We start from the raw sequence: 27,518 nt of genomic DNA on the forward strand, positions 1-27,518 counted from the left end.
AAGTGGGACCCCCCTGGGCATCCCTTACCCACCCGTGGGGCTGCCAGTCCTCCCATGACCCACGGGCCTCCCTCATCCTCCCCACATGTGCTCTCCGGGGCAGCATTTCCCAGCCCCTGTGGCATCTCCCCCCTCCCAAAACCCCGCGGTGCAGGTTCTGGCTACCACCGGGTGGCCGTCGGCCCGTGGGACCCCTGGCAGGCAGCAGCAGGCACGGGCAAAGTGCAGACACTTTAATGCGAGTCCCTTCCCAGCAGATCCACGCGTGGGGAGCGCGGCACCTCGATGGGGAGCGGCCACGGGGGCCCTCTGCGGCCACCCCCCTCCCGGGACGCTGGAGGAGACACGAGTGGGGCCTCTCCGGCCACTGCCCCCACCGTGCTGGCCCCACACACCCCCCACCTCCCACCCACTCGACTCAGGCACTGAAGAGAGACCCAAACCCACGTGCTCGGGGGGCCACGGGGCTGCTGGCACGGCGCTCGCCCCAATCCCCCCACTGTGCCCAGGGGCACACGGACACGGAGCAGCAGCAGCACCTTTTCCAGTGTCACTTGCCACCGAGGACGGATGCTCCGCTGGCCCCCCAGCCCCATTTTTGGCTGTGACGGGCCCAGGGATGGGCACAAAGTGCCTGGAAGGACCCGGCTGATGGGGAGGAGGCAAACCAGGACCCCCGGGCTGTGTGGGGAGGGGGACGGAGTGGCTGGCAGGAACTGCAGCGCAGACATCCCTCCCCAGGGGTGGGTCCCCCTCCCGGGGCTGCAGCCGGCTTGTTTGGCACAGTCCCAGGGCAGCGGGTGGCTGCAGGCTCCTAGAAGACGTAGATCTTGTCCCGCTGGACACAGTCCAGGTCATCATCCAGCGTCAGCAGCACCTGTGGAGCGAGGGGAGTGAGGGGAACAGAGCATTGGGGGCTGGGGAACCGAGGACAGCGGCTGCTGTGCCGGTGGAACCAGCCCCTACCAGGAAGGAGCCGAACATGGCGATGGAGGAGAGGAAATGCCAGATGTCGTGGTCATCGAAGAAGTCGAGCAGGATGCAGTCACGGTTGTGCTCCCGGGATTCAGCTGGCGTTTTCTGCCAGGCACAGGGCCAGTGTCACTGCCTGCCCATGGCCACCCTGCCCACCCTGCTGCCTGTGCCACCCTCCTGCTCACCTGCCAGGTGCTGAGCCCCTGGAAGAAGAAGAAGAGGGCGAAGCCCCAGACCACGGAGGTGCTGATGATGCAGAGCAGAGGGATGAGCTTGATGCGCTCGCCACTGCGGAGCTGTGGGAGAGGCTGGGGTCACTCTGTGGGCAGGAGCTGGCAGCAGTGCCCATCCCTGCCCTGCCCTGCCCTCCCTGCTGGGCTCATGGGGGCCCAGGGCTCGACTCCCACCTTCATGATAATGTAGAAGGCGAAGTAGAGGAGGAGGTTGCAGATGCCGATGGCCAGCAGGTAGGAAGCAAAATCATTGGGGCGGACAATGAGGCCGTAGGCAGCGCTGGGGAGGCAGGGACAGGCAGTGGGGTCAGCCTGGGGGTCCCCCTGCCATGCCCGCTGTCCCCAAAGCATGTCTGCAGCCCCCAGGAGATCAGGCAGCATGTGAGGACTCCGGGATGCCACAGCTGCAGAGGGACCTGTTGTGATGGGCTGACAGCTGCCATGAGCTGCCTGTCCTCGGCCCAGCCCCATGGAGGGACAGCAGTGCCGCAGGAGCGGGGTGGGGGCAGCAGCAGGGCTGGGGAGAAGCAGGGTGGGGTCTGGCACGTGCCCAGCTCTGCACTCACAGCGACCAGTTGATGATGTTCCCCATGACCAGGAGCACCATTCGGTCCTGCAGAAGAGGAGGGGGCCGTGAGGGGCTGCAGGCAGCTGCTCTGGGGGGCTGCCAGGGAGGGTCTCCACAGCGCCAGGGGCCCCGGTGCCAGCACTCACCACATACATGGGCCCGCTGCACTGCCGGACGCAGTCCGTGTACAGCACGTGCAGGATCCTGCGCAGGATGCCCGAGTCTGTGGGGAGAGGGGAGGTGACACCACGGGGCCACCACATTGTCCCCACCCACCTCGCTCACGGAGTCCCCCCTCACCCAGCTTCCAGCGCCCCATGTAGTACAGCTGGGTGCTCAGCAGCAGCGTGGCCACGATGTGGATGACGGAGAAGACGATCCAGAAAGCCGTGTTCCCCTTCCCAAACACCTGCAGGGAGAGTGGGGTCAGGCAGTGGGCTGTGGGGACCACCAGCCCCCCTCCCTCGGTGCCCACCGTACTCACCACGCCCACCACGGAGAAGAAGATGACGAGGGCCAGGCAGGCGTAGGCGCTGTAGGCGCTGGCGTTGATGTCCGGGTGACGCTTCTGGTAGAGCTTGAGCATGCAGAGCCCCGCGATCATGTACATGAAGGAGGTGTCTGGGGGGGCACAGCGGTGAGAGGGCCGTGGGTGGCCCCAGTGCGGATGGGGGGAGCCCGGGGGGGGCACTCACCGAACTGGAAGTTGGTGTAGTTGGGGCAGACGTGGTAGCAGGCGCTGAGCAGCCCCTCCATCATGAGGGCGGTGCCCATGGCGTAGAAGAGCCCAAAGTGCTTGGGGATGCCACACTCCTGAGGGGCAGAGGAGAGGGAGGGAGGGGAAGTGGGGGATCCCGGGGGGCTGAGCCCTGCCAGGCAGCCCAAGCCCCCCCCAGACAGCCCCGTCCCTCACCAGGGCGTGGGTGTCATTGCGCAGGAGCGCGCGGTTGTAGTTGATCTCGCGCTGCAGGATGATCAGCAGGAAGAGCAGACCCAGCAGGACGTAGCCCAGGTTGCTGAGGATGTTGTTGAAGGCGCTGCGAGGGGCCAGTCCCACTGTGGGTGCTGTGGAACCCCCTCCCTCCCCAGGGTCCGGCTGCAGCCCAGCCCTGAGCACAGGGGACCCCCGGGCACCCTCCACCATCCCCCCAACACACCTGAGGTTCCCCAGTGGGTGGGCGCACAAGAAGTTGTAGTAGCAGATGTCCTGGTTGCCAGTGACGTTCACCACCTGTGGGCACGAGCAGGGTGAGGGACACAGGGGGCTCCCAGGGATGTCCCCATCATGCTGGGGAGCACATTTTGGGACTACAGACCCCGGAGCTCCCAGGAGCCCCTCACTGCTGCCCTGGCCACACTCACCGTCTGGTAGGTGATGACGAGCTGGATGACGGGGAGTGCGTAGAAGACAGCGATGGTGGCGATGTTCCTGGGAGAGGGTGGGGCTGTCAGGGGGTCCCTGCTGTGCACCCCAGGCTGGGACACAGCTTGGTGCCCCCTCCCCACTGCCTCCCACTCACCAGAAATAAATCTGGTACTTCTTCCGCAGCACCCGCTTGTCCTTGCGCGCCAGGTCGGCCACGCACAGGTATTGCTGGAAGGAGAGGGGGGTCAGGGCCTTGCCTGGCCGGCAGGGAGCAGCTGGCAGGGCTGGGGGGGACACACACCTTGGTGCGGATGACATTCTTGTCGTAGTCGATGTCGGCCAGCGTGTCGTAGTCATCCTCCTCGACAGAGCTGAGCGAGTCCAGGCGCGGCCGGCTGGCCACGTTCTCCAGTGACCGCTCCCCTGCGGCCGAGCCGGGGCCGTCAGCAGAGCCCCTGGGCCAGCCCGCCTCGGTGCCCACCCCGCAGAACCCCAATCACCCCCAATTAACCACTGGGCTGCCTCCCTGCCAACTCACACTGGGGACAGGCTTCAGCTCCCTACAGCCCTGCCCTGGGGACAGGTGCTGGCTGTGCCCACGCGGGCAAGCATTGCCCCGTGCCTGTTCCCCGGGGCTCTGCCAGCTGGGGAACACCGAGAGCCAGGTGGACAATGTCCTGCTCTGCATCTCTCAGGTGCTGCTCTTGCTCTGAGGGAGGAGAGCGTAGGTTCTGTGCCCTGGACACAGCCTGGGGCTGGGCAGATTTTGCCCTGATTGGCCCGACCCTGCCCGGTACCAGCATCTACCCATGGCAATGCTCAGCGGCCTCGTCGGGGCGGAGGGCGTGCGCCGCTTGAACTGCTCCTGCCCTTCAAAGGAAAGCCAGAGTTACTGGAGCAGAGCTCCCTGAGGTGTGTCACTGCTGGAGACCCCACTGGGGGCTGCACCGAGGGGCCGGCAGCCCCAGGACCCTTCCCGGAGATGGAGGGGGCAGAGCCAGGATGCCACTGGGCAGGAGGCTCCGCAGGGCTGCGGCCACACCAGTGGCCCAACAACTCACCCACGTAACTGTAGGAGACTTCTGCTGAGCCCAGGCTGTCTGTGATGCCCTCGGTGCTGCTGGAGGAACCGTTCACTGCATGGACAAGGACAGGCAGAGGGTGGGGGTGGGCCCAGCCCACAGGCAGGGGGTGAGGGATGGGGGACAGTGTGTGGCACTGACCGAAGGAGCCGTAGCCGTAGCTGTCGTAGGGGCCGTGGTTCAGGAAGGAGCTGGGGATGCTGCGGGAGTGACCTGCGGGACAGGAGGGTCCCTGTCACCCTCAGTGGCACCCCTGTCCCAGGGCTGCACAGCCATTGGGCACAAAGCAGCTCCCACCACCCCTGCCCTGGCACTGGGCGAGCTCAGAGCCAAGGACAGAGCTGGCACCTACCCAGGAGCGATGCTGGGAGTCCCCGGAAAGCCACGAGAAGAAAGAGATAGACCTGGTGAGATGCAAAGCCCCAGCACAGCCCAGCCAGCCCCACAGCAGAGAAGTCTGGGACCTCCCTGTCCTCCCAACACTAGGATTTATCCCCAGGAACTCAGGGGCATACTCCTGCAGAGGCAGAGGCTTTGCCACAGGCTCAAAGAGGGCAGAATAAAGAGGAATTCCCCAGGCAGACCCCTCCATGGTGCTGGCTGCTGCCTCCAGCCCTCACCTGTGTCCAGGCTGGGTGAATCCATGGCTGCCAGGAGCCCCTTCTTCTTGTGCTGCCTGCCGAGGGAAGCAGCTGTCAGCCCGTCTGTGCCCCTGCTGGGGCGAGGGGACACAGCCCCAGGGCCCCCACCAGGACTGTGCCCATGGGCTCAGCACCCAGAGGTGCTGACACCCGGGCACTCACCGGCAGCTCTCCCAGCAGGCGATGAGCAGCGTGAGGATGTAGAAGGAGAGGAAGATGCCGAGGCAGAAGAGAACACTGCGCACGTAGGCCTCGGCTGTAGAGCCAGGACAGGCCCTCAGTGGAGGTGGCACCTCGGGGGACCTGCTGTGGGTCCCCACAGAGCCCAGCACCCCCAGCACCCCAGCCCCTGCCAGACTCACAGGTTATGGCAGGTGACACCATCACCTCCAGTGTCTTCTGCCGGTTGTGCTGATCCACGGGCTCATCTGGAAGAAGGCAGGGACAGGGCTCAGCTCTCTGCCCTGTCCCCACGCCCAGCCCACGGTGGCAGCCCCGCTACAAACCTGGAGAGGCATTCTTGGAGAGGGGATAATAGGGCAGAGCCCCCCCACACGCCTCGTCCTCTGTCTTCACCACCACCACCACATAGAAGCTATGGCTGGGGAAATCCTTCTTCTGCAGCAAGAGACGGGGGTCAGCACAGCCCAGCAGGGGATCTCCCATGCCAGATGTTATCCCAGGAATATCCTTTGTGGGCTCTGGTAGCCAGCGGTGCTTGGCAGCACCAGGCAGGGAGCGGGAGCGGCTCAGCCCCACGGCACAGCCCCACGGCACAGCCCCACGGCACAGCCCCATGGCACAGCCCCACGGCTCAGCCCCATGGCTCAGCCCAATGGCACAGCCCCACGGCTCAGCCCCACGGCACAGCCCCATAGCACAGCCCCACAGCACAGCCCTGTGCCCACCTGCACCGTGATGGCCGCCTTCTTCGTCATGGTCTGGTACATCCCGATGAAGGCCACGTTGTTGTCCAGGTCGTAGACAGGGCACTGCGGGGGCAGAGGGGCTGTCAGCCCCGCCGGGCACCACGGGTCACACAGAGAGGAGAGCTGCTGCCCAGACCTACCAGGATGTCCTGGATGGAGATGACGGAGCAGGGGAAGGCCATGGCTGAGGTCACCTTCACGATCACCGAATCCACTTCCTCGGGGAACTTGTACTTGAAGTACTGTGGGGAGAAAGGGCCCGTTGCTGCCACGGTGGGCACGCTCTCCTCCTGGGTGCAGAGCCCTCCCGTGCCACGCCGTGCTAGCTGCCCTCACCTGCGGCTGGGCGGCCGTGGCATTGAAGCTGAACCTTTCGTTGGTCCTGCAGAGAGCCCAGGAAAGGTGATGGGTGGTGAGGGGAGCCCACAGCCCCCGCAGCCCCACAGGCAGCAGGCAGGGAAGGGGACAAGGGCGCGGGGCTCCCCTCACCGCAGCACAAAGTTCTCCACGCGGGTGACCCGCAGCTGGTAGGAAGTGTTGAGGGAGAGCGTGGAGACATCCACGTAGAAGTGCTGGGTCTCCACCTCGGCCTTGGTCTGCGGCTGGCAGAGCGTGCGGCTCACCTCCTGGTACGCGTATTTCCGCTGGTACCTGGGCAGGGAGAGCCGTGTGTGCCCTGCACGGGACATCCCAGCCCGGGGAGCTCCTGCACGGGGAACCCCTGCCCGCCCCGCCGCTACTCACAGGCCCCGGAGGATGAGCGGCACCTGGAAGGAGACCACCGCCTCCTTCTGCCTCACCACGAAGAGCACGGGCTGGTCCTTGTGGTCCGAGAGGACATTGACGGACACCCGCACGCCCTCGGTCTGCGGGGACAGGGCCAGGTGAGGTGTTGGCCGGGCAGGTCGGGCTCGAAGCGGAGGCTGGACTTTGCTCGGCCGCCGTGGCAGAGGCTGCCGTGCCCCGCACAGCCCGCACCGCCCGCAGCCCTGCGGACACAGCCCGGGGGGACGTGGCGGGGTGACCGCCCCGGCTCACCCTGTTCCTCCGGACGCTGTGGTTGAAGGCGTAGATGTTGAGCAGGTTGGCGTCCACCCAGTCGATGTAGGTGGTGTTGAACTGCGCTTCCTTCTCCTGCACCTTGCGGTCCCCGTGGGGCAGGGGCTGGGGCTGGGGCCGGACGGGCGGCGGGGACAGCAGCGTCCCGGCCAGCAGCGCCCAGGCCAGCACGGCCGCGCCGGCGCCCGACATCCCGCCAGCATCCCCGGCCAAGGTCCGCGGGGCGGGACGGCACGGGAAGGGACGGGAAGGGACGGGAAGGGACGGACGGGACGGGAAGGGACGGGAAGGGACGGCCGGGGCGCTCAGCCGGGGCGCGCCCGGGCGCGCTGCCCCATGGCCGGGCCGCTGCGGTACCGGGGGCGCTGCGGGCGCTGCTGGCGGGGCGCGGAGCCGCTCCCGGTGCCGCTCTCAGTCCCGGTTCCTTCTCCCCTTCCCGTTCCGCACCGCGGTAAACACGGACCGGCGGTGACGTCAGGCCCGTCGCACGCCGAGTGCCCGGCCGGGGAAGTGACGCGGCGGGCGGGGCGGGGGGACCGGCCCGAGCACCGGGGGGACCGGCCCGAGCACCGGGTACCGGCCCGAGCCCCGGGTACCGGCCCCGAGCACCGGGGGAACCGGCCCCGAGCACCGGGGGGAAGGCCGGCTGCGTAGGGAAGCACACACACAGGGATGCGCTGTCCTACAGGGGTGCCCCTGTCCCATATAAGACCCCATAAGGGAGCCCTGCTCCATATGGGCGGCATAGGGGAAGCCCTGGTCTGTAGGGGAGCCGCATGCCCATGTAGGACCCCGGCTCCAAAGGGGAGTCCCTGCTCCATCCGGGATCCTGGAGAGGAAGCCCAGTTCCCTGAGGAGCCTCACAGAAAATGCTGTGGTCTGTAGGGCAGATCTGCCCTATACAGAACGCTGCAGGGGAGCCTTGTCCCGTATAGCACCCCATAGGGGAGCCCCTGCTCCACAGGTCACCCCACATGGGCGCCGTGCCCCAACAGGGAAGCCCCGGTGCCGTGCAGCACTGCAGACACCCACCCAAACCCATGAGGACATGGAAGAATCCCGTCAGGGAAGGAAGGGGTGGGTCTGCCCCATCCCTTTCTCCTGCTGCTCTCTGGATTCCCACCGAGGTTCCTGCATCCTCTCCGGTTTGATGCACCCTTCACCACCAGAGATGGAATAAATAATTCAAAGCAGCTTGGGAGCTTTCCCATGCTTGGGGGAAGTGGGAGTGATGCCACACTGCATTTTTGGTGTGTCTCCCAAAACACCCCCCCCATCCCAGCTGTTGCCAAGCCTCCTGCTTCCAGCCCTGTGGCCTTTATATCACATTTTATTTGTCTGCAACTGGGGGTTTTGATTTCAAATCCCCTCACTCGGAGCCACTTTCCCGGGCTGGCTCTGACATCCAGGACCGCTGCCGCCGCTTTCCTGCTCTGCTCCACGGGACAAACGCCACGACACAAGGCACTGCTGCTATTGTGCACTTTATTTCTCCGGGCCCTCCTGTCCCCGAGGATGCCACAGTTTGGACAGTCTGCCCATTGTTTCCAGGTGCAGGTGGTGGCCCTGGCGGCAGATGGGACAACCCCAGGGACAGACATGCGGGAAGAGAAGCAGAATTCCGGCCGACTCCTCGGCTCTGATGGAACTCGAGTCGCCTCTTGCAGGAAGGCTGTGAGCGGGATTGCGTGGGGATGTGCATTCCCTGCTTGTTCCAGGGCCATTAGAGAGAAATCGCTCGGGAATCCAATACAAGCCGATGTCCTGTCGAGGGCCAAAACAAACCAGTCCCCTTCACCTGCAGCACCGTGCTCACAGGTTTGGGTGCAGCACCCAGATCTGCACGGGGAAAGGAGGAAAAACAGACAAAACCAGCCCCAAATGGAGTGGGGAAAAGCAGGAATTAAACGAGGAGCAAGATCTGGCTGAGCACAACTCCCAGAGCTGGAAAGGACCCGCAGTGGGAGGTTTGGCAGCACCTGCCCGGCCCCATGGGGAGCTCCAGGAGTGACCGAGACAGGGCAGGAGACATCTGGGCACAGACACACACACACAGGCTGCGACACGGTGGGTGAAACATTGACATTTATATCGAAATATGCACTAACAGTGACTTCTACCAGCCGATGCATTTTTGCCAAAGCAGAATCACAATGGTTGTGTCCCGGGGAAGGCTCGGGGCAGTGGCTGGGCAGTGAGGGGAGGTGTGGGGGCCTCCCCGCTCCTGCCTCACCCTCCCCCGGCACCTCACAAGACTCTGTCATTTCACATCTTTTGTTTGTTTTCCTCTCTGCTGCATAAACACAAAACTGGACACGCTCACTCAGAGGAGGCCAGAGCTCCAGCCCAGCCCCGTCCCGAGGGACATCCAGAGCCAGAACTGAAGTTTTCTCACAGGAGGCACTCGGATTTCAGCACTGGGTGAGCAGGAGGCAGAACCTCTCTTGCCCACGACACCTCTCAGGTGAGCAGGGCAGTTTCCTGCCAGGCAGCAAGGAGCAGAGCCGAGAGCACTGAACCAGCACAGAGCGCGGCACCTCAGCAAGCCAAGCCTAAGCGGAGCCAGCAGAGCCTCCCCGGTGACGCCGGAGCCTGCCAAATTCCCCGGGCCACTCGGCACCCTGCCCACGGGGCTGGCTCACAGAGCGAAGCCGGAGCTTTACTGCAGAGCACATTCCTGGTTAGCGTCTCTTCAGCCAAATGCAGCAGCAGCAGCAGGGAGGGAAGGAAGCAGGGATGCAGAGATTAAACTAGCACACGGCCTTTTCTCGCAAGCCTGGAGATGGAAAGCTGTCAGGGAGCAAAAATGGGTTTTATCCCAGCTCCCTGAGGGGGCTAGAGGTGGGATAAGCCCTTCCCCAGGAACTTTCCACTGCACTGTACTTTTTAAGATTTGATTTTCCACTTGCCCTTCCCCAATATTTCCAGCCAGAAGCTTATGGGAAGCGTGAGCAGTGTTCCCTCAAAGCCTGCCCTGCAAGGCCATGGAGCTCCAGGGAGCAGCACCCCTGCTCTGGATCACGGGGGTAGGATGTGATCCCTCCTCTCCCATGGCACTCTGCATCTGATCCTGGCCAGGGGAACGCTTCACCTTTCCTTCATCTGTGTGTAGATCACATATACTGGAAACAAAACACACACTATGCATGCAATCCAGGCAGGAATCCTGCTATGATCAAATCTACGGGAGGAGGGGGATGAGGTGGGACGTTAGGGGATTCCTCAACGCTAGGTCAGTTACACACCAGCCCTTGGCTACAGCAAAGGGCAGACAGACTATGTACAGTACCTATGGCCTTCAGCAAAGCCACCTGACACCTGAACACCCCTCCCTTGGAGCACGGAGTGAAGCTCTCTGTTCCTCCCAGGTTTACCTGCCTGGAATCCTGCGGGAAGCAAAAACCCAGCGTGGAATCACTGAGCTCCAGCTCCAGCAGGTAAGGCAGGGAGGAACAGACTTGGTTTGAAATAGGTTATTTTCAAGTTATCAATTCATCTAGGGCTCTGCCTCTCGGGTCCAAACCATTTATTTCTGGAAGAGAAGCTCTCAGTTTTAAATGAAAAGTTGTTTCACTACAACCAGCCCTCTGAACTACAAACCAAACCAAAACCCCACTGAGCCACAGCCCTTTAGGAGGGCACCTGCCCCTCTGGCTCCCTTGCTAGAGGTGAGGAGCAGTGTCCAGGGCAGAAGAATCTAGGTCTTAACTTCACTTTTTACTCTAAGAGGCTGTAGTTGCTCAAATAAAATGTTTATACAAGTAAACCAGTAGTGATAAGGAAATATACACCTTGAAATCTGTAAAGCTTCAGAGTGATTTAGGCCTTGCAGCCAGGGGCTCTTCATGTGGGTTTGCTTTAGAAAAAAAAAAGGATGTAACAGTCATATGTAATAAAAAAATAGAAAAAAAAACTGCAAAGAGCCCGGGCACCTCAGAGGCATGTCTGTCAGTTCCAGAGGAGAGAGGAAGTGACTGCCAATTACTGGATCATTAAAATCCTACACTGAGCAACTGCTAAAAGCCAGCAACATCACGGGCAGCAGGAGCAGGGGCCAGCAGCAGCACCCAAATGGGAACGTTCCCAGGACAGCTGTGTGGGAGGAAGGGAAGTGCCCCTGGGAGAGCTGCGTGGGAGGGAAGGTGCCCCTGCTAGCAGGACTGGGGAAACGAGCACGAGACAAGCACTGGGGAGTGTTACATGAGTTCAGGTAACTGTTTGCTTCTTTAAATTTCTGAATTCCAGTTTCGACCTGCTTCAGAAATGAGTGAGAAAGCAACACGTGTCATTTAACCCCCCATGGGTAAAACAAACAAACAAACAAAAAAAAACCCCAAACAAAAAACCCAAAACCGCCTAAAAGGTGGAACCGAGTTTGGAAAAATGCATCTGTTCTGGCTTTTGCAAGTGGAATGTGATTCTTGTTCCCAGGCAAATACACAGAGCACGATGGCTGCAGCCAGGAACGGTGAGCCAGGAGCGGGCTGTCAGACAGGCTACGAGGGGTCTAGGACAACCACAGGGCAACAAGACATGAGAGGGGCACAGAGTGACAGTCCTGTTCTCGTTTTAAATGAGGAATGGTTTAAAAGTAAAACTCTTCTTCAGCTAATTTCCTCCTGCAATAAAACCAACCCAGCCGGCCCTCGTATGTACAAGACCAGTTAAACATGAGCCTTCCCCCTCAAAACACTAGGTACGGACATCCGGTATCATTCTACAATGGAAAGTGCTTTAAGAAAGAAGGATTCTGTAGTGCCAGTGACAGAACTGATCTGATGGGCTGGATGATGCTCTCCACGCTGACAGCAGCGACTCAGGCCAGGGCAGCTCGTTTCTCCTCGGGGGTCTCCTCCAGCAGCTGCATGATCAGTTCGTGGAGGGGCTTGCAGACCTTGGCGTAGCCCCCGCCCGTCAGGTGCAGGAAGTCGAACATGTCGTGGTAGGAGATGGTGCCATCCGAGTGCACGAAGCCCACGTCCACGTCCAGCAGCTGCACGTTGGGCAGTTTGGGGAGCGAGGCTTTCAGCAGATGGTTCACCTTGGCGTTCTTCTGCCGCAGCGGGTTTGGCTTCTCTCCACGAGGTAGCAGGCCCTGGCAGGAGTGGGAGCAGAAAAGAGCTTTATGTGACTCTGATGGCATCAGCAGCCCTGCTTTCCCTTCCAATTCGGGCTGCCTGTCAAGATTTAGGATGTCTGTGACAAGAGGAACTATCCCTTGAATCAGAATTTGTCCATTCAGGCCTAATGTGAAATGCAAGTGAAGGAGCCAGATGAGCTACAAGCACTGACTGGCACAGAAATTGCTTTCTTTTGTTTTCCAAATGCGTCAGCTTGTGCTCTTTCCATACGCTTTCAGCTCCTCAGCAAGACAGGCAGCAGCTTCCTTAGGACAAGGAAGCCAGCTAGGATTCCCAATGCCAGCTGGAATTTGGGCACCTATTTTCCCCTCACAGGACTTCCTCAGCAACATTAGTAAGCGGGATAGTCACTGGAGTGAGTCCCCCCAGCTCTGGAAGGGCTAAAGGAGGGCTCCTGCAGAGCCAAGCCAGTGAGGGGAGGCACAAAGCAGAGGGCAGATGAAGGGACAGCCCTCCCAGCACCGCCCAGTGACTCCCAGTATGGCAGAGGCACAGCCCAGGGAGCAGGGACGTACCAGCACAATCACTTTGGCCTGTGGCTGCTGGGTGTTTATCAGGCGCACAATGGCCTCGATTCCCCCTGCGACTTCTTCTGCTGTGTTTTCATGGTTATTTGTTCCAACCCAAACAACAATGACCTGCAAGGAGAGAAAAATGTTTGCAGCTTTTCCAGAGAGAGTGTAACAGGGCTGATGACCCTGAAATCCCTTCATAAACATCATCTGTGGCCAGATAGCTGGAGGGAGAGTAGGGCTTAAGAGTGCCTGGGGCTGGCACTGCCCACTGCCCTCAGGGAAGGCACTTGTGCCAGGCCTGCAGCTGCAGGTGACCTTCACTGCCCACCTGGATACCCTCACTAACCCTGCAGTTCATACCTTGGGTTTAATGTTCTCCAGTTCACCGTTCTTCAGTCTCCATAGAACGTGTCCCGTGGTGTCTCCACCAATCCCAAAATTCAGTGCATGGAGCGGTGAGAAGAGCTCTCGCCATATCTGCAAGCAGAAACCCATGTGCTGCTTCAGAGCAGTACCCTGGCTGTGCAGCAGAGACACCACACCGTGTCCTCAAGGTCACTGAGAGCAGCCAGGAGCCCTCCTCTGAAAACTCACTCCACAAAGGGCATTTACACAAGGCCTGAGGTTTTATTTGGAGTCAGAAGAGATGGAGCTGCTGAGGTTCAAACTCTCAGACCTGGCACAAAGGAAGGAAAGATCTCTGGAGCAGTGATTTGCTGAACTCATCAGAGCCCCAGAGTGCTGATCTGTTGCAGACCATGGTGTCCCTAAGCACAGGGCCTTTGAAAAAGTAATCTGTGACCTGATTAAATCCTTCTCATCCCTAGGTAACAGAACTAGAACAAAGGGAAGCAGCTCTTGCAGAACACAGCTGCTCAGCTGCCACCACAGCAGAAGAGAACTCTTCTTTCCTACAATAATTTTAGGGAAGAACCAGTAAACCAATGCCTCTGGCACCCTGAATTCTACAGGGCTAATTGTGCTCAGGGAATTCAACGGGCCTCAGGAGGCTGGAATCCGAAACGCGTGCCAAAATGCAGGCCCTTGTTCGGGCCTCAGAGAGGGAGGCAAAAGCAGCCAGGTAAAGCAGTGTCCAGGCACTGGGGAGCTCAGGAAGCAGGGCAGGAACGCCCCAGGAGATGGCAGGAAAAACGGGAACAGTGGAAATCGTCAGTGTTACACGTGACCAGCCACCTCTGGGTTAGAGAGAGATGCTCCAATTGCTCTAATCCATCCCTCCCTCCCGTTATCCCTACCTCATACTGCTGGAGCAACTGCACCATGGAGTCCCCCACGAAGAGCACGTCGGGCTCCTTGTCTTTGCAGTCCAGGACAAACCGATTGTGCTGTCAGAGAGAGCAGCAAGGTGAGCTCCAGGTGACAACTGCTCCTGGGCATCCATCCCTGCTGCAGGACAGGGACAGCTGCCCAACCTGTTCCCCCTGCTGCCATGGCCTCCAGCACCCTTGCCTGCATTAACCCCTAAGCTGCTCCCAACCCCACAACCCTGTGAGGATCCCTCCTCAGCTGCCAGCTCCAGGCTGTTGTGACCTCAGGGTCCTGGGCAGCACTGGCCCAAATCCCCCCAGTAACAAGGATCCACCTGCCAGCCTTACCTGTGACATCCACCTGTCATCCCCCTGAATGTCCTCGGCGGCGTGTGGGACCGCTGCCGGGTTGGAGTCCCCCATGCCCATCCTGTTCCTGTGGAAAGAACAGTTCACACCCGCGGCTTCCAGCAGCTCCCACAGCAGCAGGGCTGGGCAAGGGCTGCTGGAATCCACTGCACCTCAACTCCTGCCCGTTCCTGGCTGAGAACAACACCATGGCTGTTGCTCCATGCCAGAGTGACTCTGCAGCAGGCACTCCCCTGGGGCCAGCCACCGACGGACATCCCGGCACGGAGAACCAAGCACAGCTCCAGGGATGCTCTGCAGCCCCACACCTGAGCCACACGGGGCTTTAATAACTCAGCAACCAGCACTGAGATTCCGAGGATAAGTCCCTCTTAGCGCCCAGAGATCCAGCTTACAGCTGCTGAGCTCCACGGTCCAGGTGGATAATCTGGCTTCGGGAGCAGCGCATCGTGGTGGGATTGATCCCAGAATCCCAGAACCGTTACAAATTGGGAGGGATCTGGAGATCATCCAGTCCAAGCCCCTTGGCAAGGCGGGGTCCCCTGGAGCAAGTGACACAGGAATGCATCTAGGTGGGTCTGGAGTGTGTCCAGAGAGGGAGATCCCACCATCTCCCTGGGCAGCTGTTCCAGTGCTCTGCCACCCTTCCTGGAAAGAGGAGGGTTCCCCACGCTGAAGCGGAATTTTTATTTTAGTGTATGGCCACGGCTCCTTGTCCTGCTGCTGAGCATCACTAAAAACAGTCTGGAACCATCCTCTGACACTCCCTGGAGTGGATTTGTATGGATCGATGGATTCCTTTCTCCAGACTGACCAGGCCCAAGCTCCCAGCTCTCTCCATCAAAAAGATGCTCCAGCCCTTCATCATCTTTGCAGATCCCGAGGGATCTACAGCGGGAAGAGCAGCGGGATGATGCTTCCCGCGGCCGCCGCCTGCAGCCCGGTGGGCGCACACCGCACCCGGAGCCCATCGCGGCGGGCTGGGCTGAGCAGGGCGGCTTCCCCCCGCGCCCCCCTCCCCTTCTCCCTCCCGCTGCCCCCGCGCCCCGCGCCGGCGTCCCCGGGCTGGCGCGGGCCGGCCCCGCGGTCCCCCCGCACTCACGGCTGCGGCTCCTTCCCCCGCGACTCCATGGCGGGCGCGTCCCCTCCGCTCGGCCCCGCGCCTGCGCCGCTTCCGCTTCCGCTTCCCCGCGCGCGCCCCGGCCGCCGCTTCCGCCCCGCGCCCGCGGAAGTCCCGTCTCCCGCCGTGACGTCACTGCACACCTCCCGTGACGTCATGCTGCCCCGAGGGGAAGAGCGCGCCGGGTGGGGGGGTGATGTCACGAGGAATCCTTTTCGTGTTTATCGTTGGTTTCACCCTAAAACCACAGCACCTCCCGCCCCTCGCCATGATGTCATTCTACCACCCCGACGTCATTCTGCTCCCAAGATGAGGCGTGACCTGCATGTGGGGGGTGTCCCCGCAAGCAGTGACGTCACAAGAAGTTACCCGTGGGTTTTGCCCCAAAACCGGCTCAGCTCCCTGCCGCGGGTGGGGTCCCAGATGGGGCGGTATCACCACGACATCATTCAGTTGGGGAGTGACATCACACTCATCTCCCATACCTCACTGGTTTGTCCCCAAAACCCCGGCACCAACCGCCCGCCTCCGTGACGTCATTCTCCCGTCCCGTGACGTCATTCTCCTCCCGAGGTGAGGCGTGAACCGAGGTGTATGCGGGCGGGATGGGGCGCTCCCGCCGGCGTGACGTCACGAATTTCCCGTTTCCCGCGGGTTTCTCCCCAAATCCGCAGCGCCTTTCCTTCCCGCGCTCCGCCGCGCGGGGGCGCCCGCCGCGGTGCGCGCGCCGTGACGCGCGCGGTGGCGTCAGAGCGCCTCCCCCGTCGCCATGGCAGCCGCCCGCCCCCCGGCGCCCCCCCGCGGATGAGCTCACGCGGTGCCGCAGCCCCGCGGGGGGGTTCGCTCCGCGCGACAAGATGGCGGCGGCGGCTGCGGCGGGAGGAGGCGGCGGAGCGGGGGCTCCCCCCGCGGCCCCCCGGCTCTCCCCGGCCCCGCCGCCCCCGCGGCCCCCCGGGCCCGCCCGCATCGGCTACTACGAGATCGAGCGCACCATCGGCAAGGGCAACTTCGCCGTGGTGAAGCTCGCCACGCACCTGGTGACCCGCGCCAAGGTGAGTCCCCCGCGGGGGTCGCGGCGCTGCCCCGGTGAGCGGGGAGGGAGCGGGGAGCGGCCCCGAGCGCCCCCAGCCCCGAGCGGGCGCTGCCGGGGAGCGGGGCCGCTGTCACGGGTGACACGGGTGTCCCCGCGGGTCCCGTGGCACCGGGATAACCGGGAGGTGGAGCGGGGGGATGCTCCCGTGGTAGCCGGGGATGCTCCCGGCGTGCCGGGGGGGACACGGAGGGCGAGCGGGGCACGGGTCGTTTCTTCCCGAAACGGTGAGAAGCGATCGTGGCCGAGTCCTCAGGGCCGTGGGAAAGCGCAGGGAATAGCGCGAGGAAGGGCCTCCCGAGGGAGCGGCGAGTCCAGGTGGATCCAGGTGCGGGCGGCTCGCAGGTGAGCCCCGGACACACGGCCCGGGATCCGGCTGCAGCCGGGCACGGCGAGCCCTGGAGCCCTGCGAGATCCGCCAGGAGCGGCACGGCCGCTGCTGCGCTCCCGCTGGTGCCCGTGACACCGAGCGCCCGGAGAGCCCGGTGCTGCACGAGCAGAGCTCCAGCGGGCTCTCGGGGAGCTGCGGCAGGAGCGGGGCTGCCATGGGCAGGCAGCACACAGGCCTGAACCCAAGCCCTGCGCCTGCCCTGCTCTTGGCTCCGTGCTGGCTCCTTGGAAGCGCTGCAGAGGGAGGATGGTGTTGGCTGGGCTTGTCCCTCTGACAGTGCCTGGCCTTATCCCTCTGCCAATTCCTGGGGCTGTCCCTCTGTCACTTTCAGGGATTGTCCCTCTGTCAATTCCTGGGGTTGTCCCTCTGTCAATTCCTGGGGTTATCCCTCTGTCAATTCCTGGGGTTATCCCTCTGTCACTTTCAGGGATTGTCCCTCTGTCAGTTCCTGGGCTTGTCCCTCTGTCAATTCCTGGGCTTGTCCCTCTGTCACTTTCAGGGATTGTCCCTCTGTCAATTCCTGGGCTTGTCCCTCTGTCACTTTCAGGGATTGTCCCTCTGTCAATTCCTGGGCTTGTCCCTCTGTCACTTTCAGGAGCAACATTGTTTTGAAACAGGAGGAGAAATCCACCATCACCTTGGTTTGTTGGAGCTCTGGCTCTTTGCCTGGATAATAAAGTGAAATTAATTTCAGGGGCTATTTAAACATCGGTTATGACACCTCCTGGACAGTTCTTTTCAGAGCTGGGCTGTATTTGCCTGCCCTGACGGCTATTTTGTGTCTGCAAGTGCTCAGTGCCACAATTTAACCTGCACTTGAGGTGTTCTGTGCTGCTGTTCTCCCCATGAGAAACCTGAACCCTGCTGAGAGAAACACGGTCATGGGTTTGGGTGCTTTGGAGCAGGAGACTGACCCCTCTGAGTGGAGATTGCTCCTGGAAAAGGAGGGATCTAGCTCCAAGTTGCTTTCCTGTTCCTGTTTCCAGACTCCCTCCTTGGGTCAAGGTTTCTTCTCAGTGGTGCTGACTCTGAAGTTTGCAAAATACCAAAGCAGAGACCATCTTTTGTGCGGGGATAATTGATTTTGTCCGAAGAATGGCAGAATATGCAGATAAATTTTGCCTGGAAATTGTGTTCCACGTTGACAGGGCCAAGGCTGGATTTTGAATGTTGGCTTTGGGTGATGGAAGGGGATACTAAGCTTGGAAAGCTTTGCTTTATAGCAGTGTACACTCATTCCTGCTGGCCTGGAGTGACCAAGGGTGGCTTGTGGACTCCAGGAAGCAGCTTTCTGCTGGGATAGTGAGGTGCTGGGGGCTCTGGAGCAGCGGGTTTGACCTGCAGCACATTCCCTGCATGGAGGAGATCCAGTCCCTGTCCCTCTGAACTCTGGGGGCTCCCCGAGCCTGGGGAAATACCTGTGCTGGAACAACTGCCATCTGTTCGGCTGAGATGGGATAGCTTGGAGCTGAAACTTGACCTGGAAGCTTTCTCAACTCCGAGGTCAGGTTTCCTTTCAAATCCCAGCCTCTGGAGAGGAGTGGGAGTGAATGGATTGGATTCTGCTTGCAGACCCCGAGCACTGCGGGTTCAGTACTTTTCCTTCGCTGACAGAAAGTTGCTGTTGGCTCTGGGAGAGGAGTGGGGAAGGAGAAAGGAACTGCTCAGTTCAGGCTCTGGGGCTCATGAGGTTAGAGGAGAGGTGTTGATGTAAATGCATTGGAAAGGGCAAATCCTTATGGGGAAACAATTTTGACTGGCAGCAGAAATACAAAATAATGCTACTGCGAGCTTGTCTTCATCACAGTTGCACTTTTAACACTTTGAGTTAATGGAAACAACTTGGAAGCGAGTAAAACCTTGGCAAAATGATCCCATTTAGGGATCTGAAAGAATTCTTTGATCACGAAACGCAAGCGCAGCCCAGTTACTGCCTGTGCTGGCAGCCCCTTCCTGAGGTGATCCTGCTCTCCTGTAGTAGCTGCGTAAGAGAACCGGGCAGTTCAAATATAGCCACCAAATCCCTGCACAAACTTGACCCCATGTCACATTCTCTTAGAGAAAAGCGGGTTTGCTCGTCACAGCCCCTCCTTGGGAACCGCGCTGCTCCACCGTCTCAGACGGAATTCCATTGTGAGTGTCTGTGTGAGCTTGGAAATAGATGTACCCCGTGATTTGGGGCCTTTTCCAGAAGGTGAAATTAGGGATGGTGTGGGCTGGTGTCCATTGCTGAGCCTGGAATTAGAGGTGGTCTGTGGCTGAGTGTTGGATCCTGTTTTCCTTTCCGACGGACATTTACCAGGTCAAGTGGACTTTGACATGACAGCTCGAGATAACAGCCGGAGCATTTCTGGCTTGTGTCCCTTTTTCCCTAAAAAGAGAAGTGGAGGGTGCCTGGTGTGATCTTAAAGGACTGGGATTTTCCTGGCCCTTGGAAAGTTGAGCACTGCATTTATTTAGAGAGAGGAGCAGAGCACCCGGCCCTGCTGGGCTGGCACGTTCTGCTGACACCAAACATTGCAGTTTACATAGAACTGCATTTCAGGAGCTGAATGTGGGTCAGCAGTGCTGGGGACACTGAGGAAGGGGAATGTTAATCATCCCAAAGGGCAGGAGGCCTGTATTCATAATTGTCTCTGCTGGAGCCGATGGAATAGAAGGGAACAGTCGGCAATTTCCGTATTAACCAAGGCAGCAATTTACATTCAGTCCCTGCCCATGCAAAGTTGGGCTCTTGTGCTCTGTCAGAGCTGCTCTGATGGCTGGGCAGGAGCTGGAGCCAATGCTCTGACCAGGATGGGCACCTGGGGGATATCTTGCTGCATCCCTCCTTCTGTCCCCCTTCCTTTTTGTCTCTTCTCATCTTTTACAAGAAACCCTTGTTTCTGTGATAAAAATCTTGAGAGTGACCTGCTGAATGAATTGTTTTCCACAGAATTTCCATTTATAAATCATCCAAGTGACTTCATTAGAATTCCAGCTCTGCTCAGGCGGTGGGGTTGTTTTTAATGCCACATTTTTTCACAAGGTCTGGTCAGGGAATGTTCATGAGTGTGCCAAGGAGCACATACCTTATGTTCCTGTACCCTTTGGATGTTGTGTTTGAGCCTTCAGGAACTGGTGGGGGTGAGGAGGACAGAGGGGGAGGCTGGGCACTGCTGAGAGCTCTCTGCTGTCCTGGTTCCATCCCTTCCATCAGCTCCAGGGGACTGGAGGCACAGCTGGAGCACGGAGCAGTGCGTACCTGCCGTGGCTGCGCTGCTCTCGTGCAGTGTTTCACTGGGAGATGGGAGTCACTTCCACATCCATCTTTCTCTTGGGGTGGAATTGACAGGCCTGGGAGAACACAGCCCTTCGACCAGCACAGGCACAACTGCAGGCTAGAATTGAGCTGATTTTTTTCTAGGTTTTTAAGGAGCTAAGCCTTTTCTGGAGAATGGGAGGCAGCTCTGCCCTCATTGGGAGAGGACATTCCCTTCCCTGGGAGAACAGGCTTAGTTTCTGTGGTTTGTCTTTGGGTGAGCTGGAGTCATCAGTGGAACACATTTTTCACCAGAGTTCTTGGAGGTGGGCACTGTGGCTCTGGAAACCAGGATGAAAAGCGGGCTGGCAGACTTTGTGGAGAGTTGGGCTTGGCTCTGGGGGCGCTCAGGCTTGGTTTGGTACACTCTGGTCTCTGAGGACTTGCCTGGATTTCTCTCCTCAGATGCAAAGCGCTCTCAGCCCAGAGGGTGGAAAGGTCCTGGTGCTGCTGTGTCCTGCTCCTGCCGTGCCGTGGTGAGGCACGTGGCTCTGGGCTGGCTGAGGGCTGCTCCTGCAGCCAGCGTGCCCGTGTGATGAGCCCCTGACTCATCGGCCTCGTGTCAGATGGGATTGTTCAATACCGGCGCCGCACGTTTTGTAATCACCCACGCCCGGTCACCTTTCCTCAGTCGTTTTCTTTAGAACTGCCTGGTGCTGCTGCACCTGTCCTGCTTCTTGTTTCTCCTGGCCATAAGGAAAGCTGATGGCTGTGGATGGCTAATTCCTCAGGCAGCGTTATCCTGCTGCTCACTGGGTCTTTGTTCTCCTCGCTTGTGTGCTGCAGGAGAGTTGTATTTTAGTTCTCATTTGGTGGAGAGATTTAGCAAAAGCCTAAAAGCTGGAAATGAACTTTGGCTAAGCAGAGTTGCCACGGTGGGGATAAGAGGGAATATTTTCTAAAACCTCAGAGAGCCATTGCCTGTATCAACTGTGGGCTGAAGTACTGACATTTTATGTTTCATCACAATGTTTTTCTTGCTATAGCAAATAACATTTGATTACCAAGCTGTTAATGCCAGAGCGTGGTTGAATCGGAGAGCAGGCTGCTAACAGGTAGAAACAGGAGAGGCAGCTGTCAGTGGGCAGGGTGAGCTAGGGGTCCTGGGGCATGTCCTGAGCCTTTCTGGGCAGGGAGAATATTCTAAGAGAGCCAGGATAATTAATAGCTGCTTCTCAGCTGTGTGCCTCTTAGCTTATTTCAGGGGTGAGGTGAGTAGAACTTCTATACCTCTTCAACCTGGCTGCTTCCCACCTCCTGTCTGGAGTCCCTTTCTCCGAATATTTGCTGTAGCAGAGCTTTGGGGCAGTCAACAGCTGATGAACGAGGTGGTGGCACCTTTGGGCAGGTACAGAGGCTGCCCCTGAGAGGAAAAGCCTCTGACAGGAGGAGGAAGGGCTGTGACAGACAGGGATGGGTGTCTCTATTCCGGGAGGGTCTCACAGAGGTTTGGGGAATGCTGCAGGGGACTAATGAGGGTTTCTAGAAGCTGTCTCCTCATTTGTGTTTGAGGGAGGAATTACGTGAGAGGGAAATAAGGAAATGGCACTGTGTTGCTGGGAGACTGGGCTCCTTGGGTATTAGACATTTTCACGGAGAAGCAGCTGTAAGCTCCTTTTTCCCACGTCCTGTCTCTGGGTCCTGTATCAGCCCCGTGCAGTGGCTGAACAGGGCGCTGCCCTTCTTGTCCTCCCCAAGACGATTGCATAACAACTCTGTGCTTTTACCCATGAAAGTAACGCTTTGGGAAGTTGCTCCTGCATTGCCAGCAGAGTAGAATTCACAGTTTGTGGTGGAAGTTCTCCCTGGCTGAAAAGATTCTCATGAGAGTTGTGACTTCCCTGTGTGACCATGGTGGGTCTCGTGCATCAGCAAGATGTTGTATTTAGCTGAACCTGCATGAGCAAAGGTTGAACTGGCTTGGAGCTTGCACAGGTTTAAAGAGAGCAATTTGGAGATTCTCTAGTTAAGCCATTGTATTCATTTAATGCATTCAGGGCCTTTCTGCTGATCCCAGGCCAGGGGTTTAATATGCTGTGTTAACACTTAAATGAAGAAACCACTGAAGGCTGATTCATTGTTAGTCATTATGTGTCTTTTTCTAGTAATTCTGACCCCAAGTCTCTCTAGTTGAGGCTAAACCTCGCCCTCTCTGCTAAATGGCCATCAAAAGGGTTCCATGAAAAGGGAATTATGTGGCTTCAGCCAAGTTTCAAAGTAGTCGAATCATGCTATCCCACACAAACAAACTCCCACAGCCAGTGGAACTGACACGTTGAGCTCAAAAATAGCCCAGCGTGTGTGGGGGTAGCCGAGCTGAGCTCTGCTCTGCACATCAGAGGATGGGCAGGAGATCCTGGGACAGCACAGCGGCAGAACTGGATCTCACTGGAGCCTGGTGGACCTGGCTGACTGTTATCTTGAAGCATTGGTCCTCTCAGAGCGTGTGGTCTGATCCCAGAGAAATGTTGCTGATGCTTCTGGTTTATTCTCTGCATCCAGTGTTGGCGACAATTTCCAGCTGGGGCAGCTGCAGCTCAGAAGAACTGTAGGAAGGAGCTGGTCCTTGTGCAGTGCAGGTGTGGGAGTGACTCCAGCATCCCTCTGTGCGAGATGTGGAACTTCTTGAGGTGGGGAGATGGGCTTAGGCCAGCACTTTGTGGCTATAACTCGGTGGCAAGAGTGCAGATGCTCTTCTTGGAAGTGCTTTGGCCATGGAAGGTTTGAAATGAAGGTGTAAATGTGAGTATTGTCTCGTGCCCCTCAGCTGCAGCGTGTGCAGGAGTGGCTGCCTGTGCAGCCGGGTTTGTGACGGCTGTCAGAGGCGAATGCAGCGCTGGGAAGCCTCCCCGTGGGATTTGGGAGCTGCGGTTCCTGAGAACCTGTCTGAAGGAGCGGCTGAGCGAGGTGGGGACGCAGATGCTGAAAGCAGACGTGCTCTGGCACGGTGCAGGACACAGCAGCCGTGCTTTGCCTGGCCTGGGATGGCAGCGCTGGGGTCGGCGTGTCCGGAGGGTGAATGAGTGCTGCCCGCAGCAGCTCAGCTGAGCCACGGAGAGAAACCAGCCGTGTCTTCCCAGGGACTGGAGTGGGAGCTCACCAGCTTCCCAAACACTGCCTTGGCTGCCTGGCTGGGGCCTGCTGCAGGAGTGACCTGATGTGCTGAGCTACTGGAGGGGCTGGCCTGAGCGCTGCTCTTGTGCAATGCAGGAGATGGCTGCTCCCGACAGCCCAGCTGGGTGTTGCCACTGGAGTTTGGGATCTCCTCCACGTTTGCCACTCTCCTGTATGGCTTGGCTCTGCCTTCAGCTCCTTAAAGCGTCGGCTGCAGTTATAGGACATTAATTATAGTCCATTTGGAAGATGGTTTAGAAGAAAAGGAGTCTGTGGGGTATCAGCGTGCGACTGCGGGCCCGGAGCTGGAGGCCAGCGTGGTTTGACAGGGAGCCAGGCCCAGGACGACTGTCAGAGCTCCATTAGCTGAGCGCACGCCTCGGCACTACTGGGAATACAGAGAATGCGGGGCCGCGGCAGCAGATTAAAGTGTTTCAATTAAAGTCTGGATTTGGAGGCTGTGTGCGTCTGCTGCCTTTCAGCAAGCAGATGGATGTTTCTTGTCTCCTTCCAACAACTTTTAAAATGTGGTTGGTCCTGTTGGAAGGAGTTCTGAATGAGAGGGACGCAGCGAGGTGTTTTCAAGGCTGGGGAAGTGTGCGTGGATTTCTGCAGCAGAAGGGAAGACACATTTTTTCCAGGTTTTTCCTTACCTACACAAGTCAGTCTCAGCTTGTCCTGGCTCTTTGGCTGTCTTGGGCTTTCAGCTGTGCCTTTTCCTGCGTAACCTCTGTCCTGTGCAGAGAGTATTAACTGCAGGAATACCATTGGAATGTGTATGGAGGATAGCAGGGATGGGTGTGTGACAGACACATGGCCATCACAATGTGGGCACAAGCGGAATTCTAAAGACTCTGGGATCTGCTGTCATGTAACCTGGAGTGTCTCTGAATTTTTTGGCTCATGAGGTACTTCAGGTGTGTTTCTGGTCCCTCTCAGGGGACAGTATCTTTGGAGCCCAGAGGCTTCTTGCTATTGGGTGAAGGCAGCTGCATTGAAGCCGATGCCTAAAACCTAACTGTGGCATTTCACAACATGAGGTGTTCCTAATGGAAGGAGTACGTTTATGAGCCGTGTGTCATTGTGTGTGAAGTGTGATCAGATAACACGCTGAATTGCAGCACTGAGCCTAGCTGGAGCTGGTTCCTGTGTGTGGAATGGAAGGATACAGGCTGTTCAGGTGTCGTGCTGCTCCTGCAGGCTCGCAGCAGTCTGGAGCGGTGCTGCTGCTCAAGGTACCCTTGCCAGGTAGGCAGAGCCAGTTAGATTCTGCAATACAGTCTTCAGTAACAGTGAAGAAATTAGGGGGAAAAAATGCCTCTTGTCACATGTATATCTAAATTCTTAAAGATGTTTGTGCCCCTTTCAGCTGAAATAATTAGTGCTACAGGAAAGGGTTTGCTTTTGTCAGTCACTGTGACAGTGTGATCGTGTCTCTGCGTGCCCTAAATTTTCAGTTAAGCTCACAGCACTGGCAGCAACCAAAGATGAAAAGTATTAGTCTTGGTACTTAGTCCTTCCTCTCTGGATGTGCTTGTAGGAAATCCTTGGGCTGTAATCTTGCAAGTGGCTCTGTCAAGGTTATCAGCCTGGCTGGAGTGCCGCTGACAGACGGGCTCCGGGCAGCCTCTGCTGCTCTTCCCGGCTCCCAGCGAGCCTCCGCTGCTGCCGGGAATTGTCCCCTGCCTTGGACAGAGAAAGGATCATGTGCTGGCTGATTGATGGCAGGTTTCTCGTTCCCAGGTGGCCGGCAGACAATGGTGCTCTTCTGCGGGAAGCTCCTGCTGGAGCCCGTGTCCTCTGCAGCCCGAGGCTGCGGCAGCTGGGGCGGCTTTCAGCAGTTTTGGAGGTCGGAGGACTCCCCCAGCAAACTGATTATGATACAGCCTAGCTCATGCTCTATTTCTTTGCACATGTAGATGTACCATTAATGAAATGGAGCTGCTCCCCAGCAGCCATGGAGGAGCATGTTCTCAGCTCTACAAAGCCCATCTATGTTCTCCCATCTCTCTGGCACAGTGAGGGGGTTGTCAGCTGTACAGCAACTGTTTGTTTTCAAGCACAATCTCATTGGAAACCAATAAAAATCATTCTGATTCATTCTCTGTACGAGGATTTTAATACTTGGCTTCCACAGAGGCTGTTTTTCCCCTGAGCTGCTCTGGGAAGTGTAAGATTAAAAAAATATCCAAAGACTTTTCCTTTCTGCTGGTTAATTCAGCTGGTTTATGTTAGGAACAAAGTGCAGAGTTGGTGGAGAAGGAAATCACGGTTGCTCCCTCCCCCTTGCAGCAGCGTGGGTGTAGTGTGCCCACTGCCCTGGCAGAGCTGAGGTACACGGGGAAACCTGTGCTTAGTCAGAACAAAATATTCATGTGTTTTTCATCCAAGCTGAGACTCCCATTACACAGTAAAATGACAAGTGAAGGCTGACTATAGGTATTTTCCCACTCAGTGGGCGCTTGTGCAGTTTCTGAGTCATCAGCTGACAGTGTGGGCCTTAGTCTCTGCTTTTCCTCATGTGTGTGTGCTGCTGGTCCCAGTTGGTTCCACAGACACAACTGGATCCTTGTTTTCACTTACCATTGACACAGTTGGGAATGAACTCAGTCCCTTCATGCGAACCCAGAGGAAAATGTGGTGGTTTGGTGACTGCAGTCTGGGATTTGAAATGCACCACCTTCTTTTAAGGTAAGGTGGGATACAGCCTCTAATTATGAGGTCACTGAATTGTCTAGTTCCTTTTTGAGTGATGGTCAAATCCCTTGAACTTTTGTAGGGCTTAAAGGCAGAGTGGTTTATGGTATTTAGGAGGTGTAACTAAAGTTGCCTGGAACAGTGCTGTTGGCAGTGACCAGCACGTGGCTGGATCTGCTCCCTGTGTCTGGGGGTGTCGGGGTTCCCTGTTGCTGTGCCATGGCAGTGAGGTGCAGAGCAGCAGTCGCTCTAGTGCAGCAGGAAATTAGTGGGAAAACTAAACGTGTCAGAGCTTTCACCATGGCAACAAAGCCCGGCTGGCTCACAGCACAGCAAGACAAAAGCGGGTCAGGTCTGCCTGCACACAAGGTGGGAGCCTTCTCCAGGCTGAGTGTCTCCAAAGCTGCCCCTTTTCCTGGGGAAAGGGCTGGTAAGGTGACCAACGTCAGGATTTGGAGCCGGCGATTAGAGGTGTGCTCCACTGATCTCATTCTTATGTCAGCAAAGCACCTGACTTGGGAAGTGCCCACAGCCCCAAGGCTGCAGGAGCTCAAGGAGCATTTGGACAACACTCTCAGGAATATTGAGGGATTCCTGGGGTTGTTCCGTGCAGGACCAGGAGTTGGACTTCATGGGTCCCTTCTGACTCAGGATACTCTATGATTCTGTGCTTTTTGCAGTGGATGGGAATGTTTTCTAAATGCCATACAGTCACTCAGATTGTTTCCCTTTCCCTGGAACTGTTTGTAAATAATAGAGGTTGTAAGTCTGCCTTGTGTGACATGCCCAGACATAGTTGCTTAATTCCTCGTCTCTTTCTCTTGGATTGGTGAGCAGCCCAGAGGCTGCACGAGCACTAAGTCACGTTCTGATGGCACACCATCAGTTTGCTTATCTGTCTTCTCATCCATGTGTTCCAGCGTTTTCAGCTCTTTGGTGAGGTCAGCACAGAAAGGGTTGAGAGCACCGACATTGCCAGTGACAGTGCTGTGTGTGCTCTGTCCCCCTGACAGTGTCTCTCAGTGTGGGTTTGCCATCCCCAGCCAGGCTCAGCAGCGATGAACGATGCTCCTGCCATGCTGCTGCTCAGGAGTTGTTTTCCTCATAATTGAGCGGGATATTAAAAGGTTTATGGTTTACAGTTACAGGCGTTGCTCCGGCCGGAGGAACGTCGAAATCGATATGGCAATTACTGCCCGGCTCGTCACGGGTTGTGACTCTCACATGCTTGGGGAGACAAAAGTGGAAGTGGCTGGAGGAGTGCCACCAGCGGGGTGGCCACAGGCTTGCCTCCAAGCCAGGGCTGGGGTGCTGGGCAGCATTCCTGAGACAGGGACAGGGTGCTGGGCAGGCACCCAGCACCTGCCTGCCCTGAGTCCCTTGGAGGCACACAAGGAGCTCGCAATTGGACTGTCAGTTTTGCAGAGCACAAATATTAAAAAGAAATAAAAAAAACCACTTCAGAAGTGCTCTAAGAGTGAGAGTATTTGATACAGTTTTCTTGTTCTTGTCGTCTTCTCTTTGGATTTGTCATCCAGTCTGGGAGCACAGCTAGAAGAGGGCGATGGCAGCAGTGACCAGGCCTGGGTGGCCCTGGTCGGGAAGCGCCGCTTCCTGCCGGATTTGCATCCCAAGCCCTAAGTCAGCACTTCGGGGCTG

At 58.0% G+C, this 27,518-nt stretch overlaps 3 protein-coding genes and 1 long non-coding RNA gene across 22 annotated transcripts in view; 1 reads left to right on the plus strand and 3 right to left on the minus strand.

The window, feature by feature from the left end:
- Positions 1-218: 218 nt before the first annotated feature.
- Positions 219-7,424, minus strand: SIDT2 (SID1 transmembrane family member 2). 5 transcript variants are annotated; one of them, XM_086861121.1, is made up of 28 exons: positions 6,833-7,353; positions 6,539-6,660; positions 6,284-6,445; positions 6,131-6,176; positions 5,935-6,036; positions 5,774-5,857; positions 5,372-5,483; positions 5,228-5,293; positions 5,028-5,121; positions 4,845-4,900; positions 4,577-4,588; positions 4,366-4,437; positions 4,204-4,278; positions 3,950-4,012; positions 3,444-3,565; positions 3,297-3,370; positions 3,139-3,205; positions 2,934-3,007; positions 2,690-2,813; positions 2,472-2,589; positions 2,261-2,397; positions 2,077-2,185; positions 1,923-1,999; positions 1,775-1,821; positions 1,383-1,488; positions 1,161-1,271; positions 967-1,080; positions 219-877 (listed from the first exon to the last, which is right to left on the minus strand). In XM_086861121.1, the coding sequence occupies exons 1-28, from the start codon at positions 7,043-7,045 to the stop codon at positions 815-817; spliced, it is 2,622 nt and encodes an 873-aa protein (XP_086717247.1). In that variant the 5' UTR covers positions 7,046-7,353; the 3' UTR covers positions 219-814. The 5 variants fall into 5 exon arrangements, with proteins under 5 accessions (XP_086717247.1, XP_086717248.1, XP_086717249.1 ...); XM_086861122.1 differs by lacking the exon at positions 4,577-4,588; XM_086861123.1 differs by lacking the exon at positions 3,950-4,012.
- Positions 7,425-8,920: 1,496 nt separating this feature from the next.
- On the minus strand, positions 8,921-16,831 carry PAFAH1B2 (platelet activating factor acetylhydrolase 1b catalytic subunit 2). 6 transcript variants are annotated; one of them, XM_086861140.1, is made up of 6 exons: positions 16,301-16,831; positions 14,126-14,213; positions 13,766-13,855; positions 12,870-12,986; positions 12,510-12,632; positions 8,921-11,948 (listed from the first exon to the last, which is right to left on the minus strand). In XM_086861140.1, exons 2-6 carry the CDS (start codon positions 14,204-14,206, stop codon positions 11,670-11,672), a joined length of 690 nt encoding a protein of 229 aa, XP_086717266.1. In that variant the 5' UTR covers positions 14,207-14,213; positions 16,301-16,831; the 3' UTR covers positions 8,921-11,669. The 6 variants fall into 6 exon arrangements, with proteins under 6 accessions (XP_086717266.1, XP_086717265.1, XP_086717263.1 ...); XM_086861139.1 differs by lacking the exon at positions 16,301-16,831 and adding an exon at positions 15,752-16,042; XM_086861137.1 differs by lacking the exon at positions 16,301-16,831 and adding an exon at positions 15,249-15,384.
- The window catches only part of SIK3 (SIK family kinase 3), a 67,961-nt gene continuing 56,548 nt past the window's right edge, over positions 16,106-27,518 (plus strand). For 6 of the 10 annotated variants that reach the window (XM_086861125.1, XM_086861127.1, XM_086861126.1 and 3 more), the window contains exon 1: positions 16,106-16,318. In XM_086861125.1, the coding sequence (XP_086717251.1) occupies positions 16,124-16,318 (195 nt within the window). In that variant the 5' untranslated portion in view covers positions 16,106-16,123. Of the gene's footprint in view, positions 16,319-22,353; positions 22,628-27,518 lie in introns of those variants that run through there. The other 4 variants (XM_086861134.1, XM_086861130.1, XM_086861135.1 and 1 more) reach the window with 2 other exon arrangements.
- On the minus strand, positions 19,182-25,837 carry LOC147649499 (uncharacterized). Its single transcript, XR_015278871.1, has 3 exons — positions 25,746-25,837; positions 23,816-24,848; positions 19,182-23,373 (listed from the first exon to the last, which is right to left on the minus strand). It is a non-coding gene; the product is annotated as an uncharacterized LOC147649499 (long non-coding RNA).

Source organism: Cyanistes caeruleus, chromosome 23 (genome assembly GCF_971803275.1).
Source record: "Cyanistes caeruleus chromosome 23, bCyaCae1.hap1.1, whole genome shotgun sequence".
Taxonomy (NCBI): domain Eukaryota; kingdom Metazoa; phylum Chordata; class Aves; order Passeriformes; family Paridae; genus Cyanistes; species Cyanistes caeruleus.